Source organism: Myxine glutinosa, chromosome 5 (assembly GCF_964187855.1).
Source record: "Myxine glutinosa chromosome 5, kmMyxGlut1.1, whole genome shotgun sequence".
Lineage (NCBI taxonomy): Eukaryota > Metazoa > Chordata > Myxini > Myxiniformes > Myxinidae > Myxine > Myxine glutinosa.
In genome coordinates this window covers 34410041-34422375 of record NC_136265.1, presented here as the reverse complement: position 1 = coordinate 34422375, position 12335 = coordinate 34410041, and the positions used below count along the sequence as shown (strand labels likewise).

Here is a 12335-nt window from a genome sequence, read left to right as displayed (position 1 = left end):
TAAAAGCCCCCGAAGACCCAAAAAGACCTAAAAGCCCCCGAAGACCCCGAATACCCAAAAGACACCAAAGACCCTTAAGACCCAAAAGCCTCTGAAGACACGAAAGACCCAAAAGACCCTTAAAGGCCCAGAGGATCCAAAAGACCCTGAAGATCCAAATGGCCCTGAAGACCCAAAACACCATGAAGACCCAAAAGACACCGAAATGGTCAAAGATGCCTACCCCTCTGAAACGACGTGCGGTGAGGCGCGCGGAGCGCGCCGAGTTACGCTTACCCCTAATAAGAAAAACAAGAATCCACATAGCACGACACACATTCGTACATCTTACATAATAAGATCAGAGATGTCACAACATCTATCCACCTGCCGTGACAATGGAGTCGACGAAATCAGTGTCGCGAAGCACACCATTTTATTAGTAAGGCTTGGGCAGGGTATAGATTTGCCAACTTGCACACAGACGTCAGCAGTACCTTTCACGACGAACGACCAAGACTTTCAAGGTAGCGTTCTTGGATCACGTTTCCAACATGAGCTGGAAAGATAAGCGTACCTCACTCCCTCAAGTTACATGATCCCATGCATGTTGAAGGTCATGGTCCTTTCAAGGTGAAAGACATCTGTGTCAAAGTTAGCAAATGTAAAAAACAATCAACGTTTCCTGTTGATATTCTTGACCAGTACAGGAAGAGCACAGTGATACATGAAGCATGCCACAGTTTAAAGGTCAGCCCCTAGCGAGTCCCGCAGATACTTTCGATGTCCTGGGGGTCTGTGGGACAGCGAGCAGAAAGGACTCGGGCGCCGGTGTCCGTGATCAAAACATCATCTTCAATACGAACACCGATACCCCTGAAGGCATCGGGTGCTTCGTGGTCTTCTTCGGGAATATAAAGACCTGCGTCCACCCAAATACAGAGATCAGTATTAGGAAGGCGGATCAGAAGACAAGGTCCGCGGCCCAAAAAAAAAATGCGGGTTGCTGATACGAACTTTAAAGGGACAACATAGAAAAAGCCACGTAATTGGTGTCAGTCATTTGACTTTATGTGTCCTTCATTATTCTCTTCTTGTCTACGTTGTTGTTTGGAAGGCCTTAGTAAGACTGTGGGAAGTGTAACATCGTCCGCGTGTTTCCAGTAGGTTCGGTTGCCATGTATCAGGGACCTGTCAGAGTAGGAGAAGCAAACTTCGCAAAGCGTCGAGAACATTGATCGTCATCACCACGTTTATGTACGCCAGGCTAAATTTGCAGGTGCGTCCAGGTAGTTCAGATATCCAATATTGTCCTTTCAAAAAAGCTCCAAAGTATTGAGATCCCATGAGGATTTACATCTGTGTATTTTCTTTGCCAGGCCAGGGCGGCCATCCTTTAAAGTATAGATGATACAAGGTTCAAGAAGGGAGGTTGGTATATCCATCACATGCAGGACAAGTACATAACGAGATAGTCGTACATTTTCTACTTGAGTAGACAATGGGCTGGTCATGATAAATTAACGAGTGAACAATTGACAAATGAACACAATCTACGGGGCCTTGGACCTCGGATCCCATAATTCTGTGCTCCCTACCGGGTTCGATGGTGAGCACCATGGCAGGTTGAAGAGGAAGGTTGTGTGGGACGCTGGGTGAGTCGTGGACATCTAGTCCCAGGAAATGCCCAACGTGGTGCGGGCAGTACCGCTGGGTGGCCTGATGAGAGCAAGCACTGCAATTTAGAGAAATCTCGTAGGAAAATCATCGCTAACACTTTTAAAACACCTTAGCAATCTTAGATAATCCAAACATCCGCAAAATGGTGAATAACAAGGTATCTGCATAATACATACATAAAAGGGTGGAAGATTGACCTTCCCTTCATCACCGACACCATTACTTGTCTCCTCCTTCAGCAATCTTAATATCTCCGTAAGGATGGCCCAAGAGTACTGGTTCATAAACGGTGGGGAATTCCCGCAGGGAAGATTTTGGCCATTTCTAGGGGGGACCTCCACTGAACCTCATTTTGAAAAAGGTCCTGTCATATTGTTACGGGCACGACCTCAGGGCTAAATGAGGAATGTTACTATAATTCACCAAATGTCCGTCCGTCTGTCTGTCCGTTCAAAGGTACCGCAAAAACGGCTGAACCGATTGCAACGATATTTTGGATGGGTAATCCTGGGATCTCCTGGAGTAAAATAGGCTATATTATTTTTCCAAATTTCAGCTTTGGCCTCCAGCATTTTCAGGTTTGGACTCCCGCATAACGTTATTTTCTCGCGTGCCGCACAAATGGCTGCACTGATCGGCTGCACCGATCAGACTCGGTGACCTCGGACAAAGACCTTTTGTAAGGACATGGGTTGAATCCCTGCTTGAGAGAATGCCAACCCCTTCCCCGCCATTAAGGCCGTCTCTCCAACTCACAATCCCACGAGATATGCGGAAAGGACGACCCAAAACCAATTATCTTCTTTTTGATTCGTATATAAACATCATGAAAAGTAAATAATGACATCGGCCAAAGTTCAAACGATGTGGGTTTAATCTCTTCATGAGAGAATTCCACATAGTTATTTTGGCGGTGTATAAGCCAACAGATCGCTGTCTCCATCGATCTTGCCAAGGCCGTAACACCTATCGGCTCAAAATCCTTTTAACTGTTGACTTGGTAGTTTTTACAATGAAGGAAACATTAACAATGTTGTTAAAAGTTTATTTTGTGATTAATTTGTGATTAATTTGAGTTATGTTGCTTGGAATGAAAAAAGAGATATCGAGTTCAAGTGAATGACGACATGCCGTGATGGTTTCTACTTTCTAAATGTGAACTTCGCGGATCACAATATGCATATTCGCCACGGACCCACGATCGATGTTTCTATACGTGAATGTACCCGTTTGTTTGTGAACGGGTACGTTTTTCATGGAAGTCCTTCACGAACTTGCTGTCCATGTCTGATGTGCGACTGAAGGTGCTACACGAATGTGGAATTTATTGGATGCTTTAGCATTCGCCGTATCTGCATTGCCGGGTTGCATCTGGCCTCCCACCCGTGCTTAGCACGGGTATCTCACCAGTAGTAAAAATAGATATTTCTTTGTAAATGTAGCGCAAGTATCGTGTCATCCTCAGTCAGAGAACATCAGGAACGAGGGCTTCCTTAATAAACTGGCCTACTATGTTGGTATTTTAAAACTTTGCACGAGACGAACAAGAAATCTTTTCGGGAGACGTACACATACGTTTGATGTAATCGACAAACTTTCATCATTCTCCGAACCACTGGACCTCTGGCATCGACGAGTTGAACGCGGACAATTTGGACACTTTTCATCTCTTAAGAACTACCAGGAAGCCGATCAAATGTGAAATTGTGAAAGTGTTATCATTCGACACGTTGGATGTCCGAAAGATGAAATAGCAAAGCATTTTGACGAAGACATCAAAGGCCTGAGATTGAAGGAGTGGTTAGAATTCCCTTTTGCATCTCACACACGGCAGACCTGATCGCAGATGAGAATTTCAACATGAAGGAGGAATTCATTTCTCTACGATCAGATTCCACATTGAAGGTTGATTTTCAAGACGTGCAACTTCTTGAGTTTTGGATTTGTTGCTTGCAAGTGTATCCCCTCCTTTCCAAGAATGCAATGTCAATGCTTGCTGCCTTCCCTATTACATGGGTGTGTGAGACGGCATTCAGTCAAATGGAACGTGATCAAAACCAATCGGTTTTGACCAAAACCAATCGGTTGCTATATATCGGTTTAGTCCTGTCACTCAATGGTGAAGAATCACAAAAAAAATTCTCTGGTCCGGATCCGGATTCGAATCTTCAGCAAAATTGAATCAACTCTTCCTTGTCACATATGTAACCTCTCCACCAAATTCCGTCCACAACTTTGAGATATCCTGTTCACAAACAGACAAATGAAAACAGACAGGGGTGAACACATCACCTCCATCCACCTTCGTTGGCAGCGGCAACAATCGTTTGTCTTCATTCTAATTATGTTACAACTGTAAGATTCAGGAATTATTCTGAAGTGTTGGGGGAAGAGACAGGGATGAATCAACAGGGTATCTTAAGTTCGGCAAACCCAAAGGAGGTCTGTTTATTTTGCTATAAATTTCCATTTTTTTCAGGTTGTTTTTTTTAGGCATTGAGTTTTCTTCAGCTTGTGGTGAACAACGTCCCACAGACTCCTTTAAGTGTTCAAGAAATAGCCATCATCAGATCCTCTTATAGGTCGATGAACAACCCACTATCTTACAGCAGATAAAGCAGATCCACAGGTTTTGTTTATGGGCTAAATATGGAATGGAGTGGGTAGGAGTGGAACAGCTATTACAAAATACCCATGTTAAAGAGGAGCCATGCAAAAAAGTTCCTGAACTAGGTGCCTAGAGGTATGCATCCTCACGTCTGAGCATTTAGCATCGGTTTGAATCTTGGCCCAGCTAAAGCTGTCATCCTGGTGTCTGGCAGGCAGGTCGAGGCATCAATATGTATGCCGTCCCTCAAATGGATGTTCAACTAGGTGTACGGTCTACCAGCATTAGTTGGTGGACGTTAAAGATTCCACGGTGTTCTTCGGTAAGAATAGGCGAGCAATCTCCGACACCATGAGCAAATTCCCTAACCTACATTGGGTGTTACACATCAGCGGCACAGCCGTGCCATCGGCCAATGATGCTACTTGCAGAATTGTGCTGCATACAAAAGAAAAGGAAGAAGAAGAACATTACCTTCCTTTTCTGCAAACTGTCGAGTTGCGTATCCACAATGCGGAGCTCCTGGAGTTCATCTTCAAGCAAGGACAGCATCAGTTGCTGCAAATAATGCAGGGTTGTTCCAGGCCGGCACTGCGCCACACAAGCACGCTGAACTCGTAGCACAGCCTCGTACACCGCAACCTGTGCTGCTGAAAACCTGTGGATAACCGTCAAAATGACCCCTCTGATGACCGTTGAATGTGCATTTATACAAATGCCCATCCTCAGGAAGCCCCTCCCCGGAGTGGAAATTGGAACGTTCAATTTATCAGATATGGAATCTCATCAGGTCATATGACATACTGCCCTGATACCTTCATCCCATGCAATGTGAGAGTGTATCCACATGTGTGGGAGAGCAAGCTAATTAATTCCCCTTCCTTACACAACACTATTGTATTGTGGGTGCATCCTGGAACTTTAAACAGTGACTAAGTGGCTAAGGAAGTGCTGTAATGATCAAGGCTCATAAGGGATGCGCCATGCGGCATTTTATGTTCGGAATATCCATTCTGATACAACATGCAGGTGTACGAAGATGCCATGTATCTGACCTGCCATTGACGGGCCAGGTACGAGTTACGTCACTCGCGTAACTTCGGTACTCGCAACCGCCATCCACCAGAACCAGCGCACCATTCTGCAAACACGAGACACGTAAACTCAGCTAAATATTGCAATTTTAAAAAAACAGGAAAGTAAAGGTAAAAAGGAAAAACAAATAAACCACACTACACCTTAATTATCTGATTGTTCTTTATGTAGTGCAGGGTGTTCGCTCGGTTACCGCCGGCAATCACCGGAGGATAGGCCAGAATCTCAGCACCACGGACTCGACACTCAAACTCAAACTGCAAGGCATGGTTGGGAGTCAGTGAAGCGCAGCACATACAAAAACCGCTGAGAAGTAGACCGAGCTATCCAACGAGAGCCAAGTTCTGAGAAATTGGGTTTCACATTTCAGGTTTCCATTTCTAGGGGGGACTTGACATTTAGAATGTCAAGAATCACATTTATTCAATTCATTTATTCAAAGAAATCAATCAAAGACATTTAGAATCACATTCAACTCCAAATTCAACAAAGATCAGCAGCAGAATCAAACATTGTGGTAAAAAGAAACTGCAGTCGTTGTTAGCAAATGCATATTGGACTGAGATCTAATTCTGGATTCAGCCCACCATTTGCATCACTATTGCCCATCATGCTTGTGCAATTACTGCCAATCTATGGTTGTTCGTCCATGGTCTATTCTTTTTTTCTAAACAGCCCGGTGTCAAGATCATTGGAATCCCTCACCATGAAGCTGAGTCTATTCGCCATCGCTGACGGGTCGGTGGTCTCTCTGTCTTCGTTCACCTCCTTTCTGGTCGTGCACCCTCTGCCATATCTGTGTTTTGCACCTCCCCCCCTCCTGCCTCCCCTTGCCTCGCCTCCCGCCAGGTATCTGCAGGATGCACCTGGTACACCAGAACTCCCTTCTGGTGAAACTTATTGTCCTGTCCGTGGCCGATGAAGACCGGCCTCAGACCAATCGCCGAAACGAGCTTTACTCCGAGGTGTATACCCAACCTGGCGGTAGTGACACACGTGGGAAGGTTCGAAGTCTTACCTGATCAGACGGCCGATGTGGGGTTAATCCGAGCCCGACAGACACAGAAACACGAACCGTTGTAAATGCCACAAATAATGAATTTATTAAAAGTAATTGTAAACCAAATAAAATGAATGTGAGGTAAAACCATTTCCTAACTTGAGACGTCTCCATTCAGACTCATATACAGACAAGGGGAAAAGATAAATAAAAATAACTTCCCTTCCTGTAGGGTTGACCCTCCGCTCTGGCCCAAAGTGCGTCGAGGGTGCGTTGGTCATTGCTGCCGGTGTAGCCGCTTGCGTGGGACGCGCCCTGATAATTGTGCCGAATCCGCACGTCAGAAAATGCCCAGGCGCGAGCAGGCACTCAACCAGCCCTTCGTCACTTCCACTGCCAAGCGCAACGCGGCCCCAGCTCCCCTGAAAGACACCACAGTCCAACGACACCCCCCTCCTCCAACATTGCAAAAACTCCACAATGCTCCGAAGGTTCTCTGCAGGAGCGTGCACGAGAGGAGCGACCATCCGCCATGCAGCCAGGACCAGAAGAGAGAGAGAGAGTACGACCGCCTCCAACAAACGCCAGGACCAGAAGAAGGTATGTGACTGCCTCCAACAACCGCCAGCACAAAGAGAGCAAGATGGGTAGACGGCTCCTTTTTGCTCTTATAGCTCTCGAATGTTCGACGCTGACGTCACACTCTGTCCAATTACTGACCTCTGTTCATCACTCCATGGCTTCTTAACCAGTCATGAAGCTCAGGGCGTGGCCTCCCTGTCACGAGTCGTCGAGGGGTGTAGTCTAGTCGCTGTTCGGGAATGTTCGGATGACGTCGGGGTTTCCTTGTCGATCGGCAAATGCTGTTTCTGTTGGTCCTGGCGGCATGGTTGGCTAATGGAGCCCATCATCTGGCAGGCTGAGTTTTATAAGAAAAATTATGGAAAAATCACAGGGAGGCAACACATACTGAGGATTATTAACCACACGCCCTATAATTAATTAGCACAAAACCACCCTCCTCATGGTGACATGCAAACATTCTTAACCTGAACATTTACCCTGCTTATGTACATCGAGATGGGTTTCTTCTTCTTCACGTCACACGGTCCATACTAAAACCGACACATTTTGAACTTTCCTGAGGTATTTCTTCACCTATCACCCACAACGTAACAATATTCTCGCTCAGCTCATCGCGATATCGTTGCACAAGTTGTTGCCTTTTCCATACCTTAGCATAAAGGTAAGCTTCATCAACAGGTGCCTTGCAGGTCGCCATCGTATCAATAAGTGCCTGGAGGGAAACGGCACACAGTTAGTGCAGATAATGATAAATAATAATTCATATATATATATATAAACTAGAATGGCACTCTGACGTCGCAACGTCGACTGATATGCCTCTGCCCGCATTATTACATCATTATACACACCAAATTTGATTTAAATCTGACCTTTGACACCGAAATCTAATCAGTTCATCTTTGTATCATAATATGTACATACATATGATTATACCATATTATAATAAGAAGTTTCGTCAAAATCCCATCACTGGTTCACAAGTTAGCTCGGTAACAGAATTTTGACCTTTAACCCCAAAAATCGAATCAATTCCTCTTTACATCATTATACATATCGGTACCAAGTTTGACTTAGATCCCGTCAGCCATTTTTAAGTTATCGCGGTAACAAAAACCTATCATGTATAGATGGACGGACGCACGCACGGACAACTCAACAACATATTGCCTCTGGTGACGTCGTCAGTGGAGGCATAAAAATCTTAAAAATTAATTGACTTTATGATCTCATTCACCGGAGCATTGACAGGATAATAACAGAGTTAAAGGTATTTCAGCTACAAATATAACGGTAACGGTACGACATTAAATCAACGTGGTTACGTTTCCACCTGGGCAGTTATTTCCCCAGCCATCTCCATCAGGTGTTGCTCTGCTGGTGACTTCACCAATCGCAACAAGTGCAGGTAATTATTAGGAGATTGCAAACGTGCACCACGCCGCGCCTCGCCCATGACGACATCAAGGCATCTCCTCAACCACCCCGGGTGACCCAAGTCCAGGTCATTGCACCATAAAGTCCACGCGGGATCGCGGAATCGTGAAAGGTACCCCGGTAGCTCATCGACAGGGAAGGCCACGTCTATGCCGGTAAGTTCCGCAGCCCCGTCTGGCCCGGTACGCGGACCATCCCACAGCTCGCGTGCCGGATCCCTGCGTGGTACGAATAACGCAGCAACGTGTTTCCTCGTCCGAGTTGGCTCAGAGTGCAAAACCAGAACACCGCCGGGTTGCTGAAACCCACAAAGGTACAGGAAGTCCGTGTCCTGGTGATATGGGTAGGGGATGTTGTTGCTCATGTAGCGAGTGGGTGCTGACGGAACCAGCAGAAGGCTGTTGGAAGCTTCTACAGACACCGCTTGCATCATGCGCCAACGGCGCGTCGCAAATTCCTCTTGGGTGAGACCTGGACACACCTCACCTGGGGAAAAAGTTGAGGCAAGTGAGACACGAGATGAAGGGATGAAGATAAAATGAATGCCGGTTTGACTTGGCAAGTTGTCAGAATAAGAACATGCATGCACGAACACATGACGAGGTGTGCGAGATGTCCTGTGGGAGGCGAACGAACCTGGTTTAAGAAGATGTGGGTGGCTCTGATAGCTCGGTTGACCTCGACAGCTGCACGGCCTCGAGGTGCTCAGCTCCCGTATCGCGACCCCAGCACTCCGACATACTGGTGAACCAACAGGAAAACAACAACAACTAGTCATCTAATACATAATAGAGCAATTGTATGTATGTATGTATGTATGTATGTATGTATGTAATGTATGTATGTATGTATGTTTGTGTGTATGCAAGTATGTCCGCTCTTCACCCATTCATTAGAAAGCTGACCTGACACCACCCACAATTGTAACCTGAAATACTGGACCCAGAGGACCCAACAGACTCCGAGGATACAAAAGAGCCCGATGCCCCCAAGAAAACAAAAGACCCAGAGGACCCAAAGACCCCGATGATCCAAAAGACCCTGATGACCCAAAAGACCCCGATGATCCCAACGACCCAAATACCCTGATAACCCCAAGGACCCAAAAGACGCATAAGGAGCTTAAAGATCCCAAAGATCCTTTAGACCCCTTTTACCTTAAAGACCCTTAAGATCCCTTAAGTCCCTTTAGACCCTTGGATCTTAACACCATTTATACACCTTACACCCTTCACGCCGATTCGACAGCTTGGATGGACCCTTGACCATTTAGAGCTTTAGACCACTTGGATCTTTTTATACCCTTGTTACCTGCTTGATAGATCAGACCCTTTCGTACCCTTAAACACTAAGTACTGTTGGAACGTTCCCTTTAGACCATTATACCATTGGGGTGGGTACTCTACGAGTTATAATATGAACGAGAACAACACTCTTCGACGTCACGACCTCACGACGTCGACCGATGTGCCTTCGCCTACATTATTACATCATTATAATACTTGTATCAAGTTTGATTTAAATCCATTCACCTGTTATCACACATTTTGAGTTATCACATTTTTACCTAACATGACCTCTGACCTTTGCCCTATGACCTTGGGACCCCAAAATCTAAACAGTTCCTCTTTACCTCATTATACATACCTGTACCAAGTTTGACTAAGATCCCTTTAGCCGTTCTCAGGTTATCGCGGGAACGAAAACCTATCATGGACGGACGGACGGACGGACGGACGGACAACGTGAAAATATGCCTCCGTTGACGAAAGAATAATAATAATAACAGAGAGATCAGGATGAAAAATAAATGCACAACAATGACAATTGTCCACAAAATAATAACGACAAGGAAGAGCAATCAGAGATTGCAGACCTTCGCCAGGATGTGTTTTCAGTGGTTTTTACGGCTTTTATGTTAAGAACAAATATGGCGGCCGAACCACGTGACCGATGACGTCATCTTATTTTTTTTTTCTCCACCAATTTATCCCGAGATGACGCTCAAGAAATTTCATCTTGATCGGATGAAGTTTTGTACTTGTCGAATTATGACGTCATGATGGAGGCAACTATGACATCATCATTAACATATTTTATTCCCCATGGGGAGTTCTTTACAATGAGCCATGTCTCAATTTTTCTCTGCGGCGCTTTCGAAGATATGGAGGTGCAAAGTTTATCGGTTTTTCCAAGATGGCGGCCCAACCACGTGACCTATGACGTCATAATTATCATAAAAAATCTACAGGTGAAGTGGCACCTATGGTGAAAATTACCTGTCAATCGGACCAACGGTTGCAGAGAAAATCATATTTATTCTGTGCGGACAAACAGACAAACAAACGGACCCAAATACAATGCCCTCTCCTCCTGTGAGGGTAATAATTACGTCATAATAATTATAATGGATAAACACAATACGTTTGAAGATAAACTGGGAATTCAATTGTCAAGCAAGGAAACTTCACATCACTTTTAGGAAATTTCATGGATCTGGAAATTGTTAATATTTTCAAAACAGTCCAAACACTGGGAGGAGCTTAAAGCCTATTTCAAAGGACAAATCCAGTGACATCACTTCCGGCCCGAGACTCCGCCCAAACCACGTGCTGCGTCCTACCTCTGATCGACAGGACGCGTTTGAGTCGTTTTAACATCGCGTTTGCTGGAACTTCAACCGAAGTGGACACAAGATAGCACAAGAGTCCTTTATAAAACGCTTTTTACCGGAATGCTGTCTAACAGCAGTGAATGTAAAAGGACAGATAAATGCTCAGACATTCAAAGAAGTCGACGCCGACCCTGCACGTATCTGAAACAAAAATAACTTCTACCGTCACTTCCGGTTTGTTGTTGTTGTTTTAATAACTCCCTCCAGTTTGAAGGAGCATTGAGCTAACTAATTCTCCACACGGGAATTAAAGAACACGAATATTATTCAGAAGTTAAATGAGAAATATTCAATCGAGTAATGAAAACCTCAGGATATATACAACCAACAACCCACACTATTTTACACAGAAATTATGAACCCGTAAGTTCCGGTTTAGGTGGAGTTTTATTTTAAACGATAAATAACGGTTCTGCACTTGGTATTACCCAACAAGTTAAGGAATTATTTTAAAATAATCAATACCCTGGAGGGCAAATATGCTTGAATATAATCTGCATCGGCATCTTTATTTTCATTCGCGTATTAATTTTAACAAATCACGATCGGATGGATCGTTGTGCAATTAGGGCACATGTGAAGCCAAAGAGTAGCCATTATACCACTCCCATTAAATGCGCATGTGAGGACCGCCCCTGTACTTCCGTAATGACGTTTCCTTCTAGTGCCCCACCCATGTGCGTGCATAATATATAGATACTCCGAGTTATTTTTCGCGTCCTATTAAATGGTTTCATCAACCAAGGTGCGTGTGAAGTATGCAAATTTAGCACGAGCCGTCCATAGAAGGGCCCTCTGCGACTGGTATAATCTGTCGTTTGATCATGACATGAATGACGTCACCTGCAATGAAAAAGAAAAATAAGAGCAACGAAAGTTGAGATTATCATGTCATTTGACAAATTATAAACAACCACAAAACCAGCAAACTGGTTTCAGCAAACTTAATTTGGGAATTGCATTCCCAATCACTTGACTTCAATAACAATTAACATTGTAACGGAACAATGTATACATGTACATCTATCTATAATTCCACTAATCTCTGTGTGTCTGTGTGTTTGTGTGTTTGTCTGTGACCGCTGTTTCTCGACAACCACGGGTCCGATATACTTGAAACTTGCCAGGTATATTGCTGGGGACCCGAGGATGTGCCTTTTCAAGGTTTCATATTAATCGGACAAGTAGTTACCGAGCTATGGCGATTTCTTTACCAAACTCCGCAAGCCGTTCGCTTTGGACCAAACCATTTCATGTAAATAGAGGGGGGGGGGGGG

The 12335-nt window shown here is 44.8% G+C and overlaps 1 protein-coding gene across 1 annotated transcript; it reads right to left on the bottom strand.

Annotated features, from left to right (window-relative positions):
• Positions 1–398: 398 nt before the first annotated feature.
• Positions 399–11225, bottom strand: XPNPEP3 (X-prolyl aminopeptidase 3). The gene is made up of 9 exons (XM_068117408.2): positions 11008–11225; positions 9021–9125; positions 8281–8870; positions 7597–7659; positions 5506–5619; positions 5323–5408; positions 4742–4925; positions 1578–1698; positions 399–901 (listed from the first exon to the last, which is right to left on the bottom strand). Exons 1-9 carry the CDS (start codon positions 11042–11044, stop codon positions 738–740), a joined length of 1464 nt encoding a protein of 487 aa, XP_067973509.2. The 5' UTR covers positions 11045–11225; the 3' UTR covers positions 399–737.
• Between the last annotated feature and the right edge of the window lie 1110 nt (positions 11226–12335).

What these genes read in the sequence shown, in the direction of transcription:
- XPNPEP3 (XM_068117408.2), bottom strand. Translation starts at nt 11,044, where the DNA reads ATGTTAAAACGACTCAAACGCGTCCTGTCGATCAGAG. An exon ending in CCCACATCTTCTTAAACCAG is followed by an intron (nt 8,871 to 9,020) that starts GTTCGTTCGCCT and finishes CTTTTTCCCCAG; the next exon opens with GTGAGGTGTGTCCAGGTCTC. An exon ending in AGAACAATCAGATAATTAAG is followed by an intron (nt 5,409 to 5,505) that starts GTGTAGTGTGGT and finishes TCGTGTTTGCAG; the next exon opens with AATGGTGCGCTGGTTCTGGT.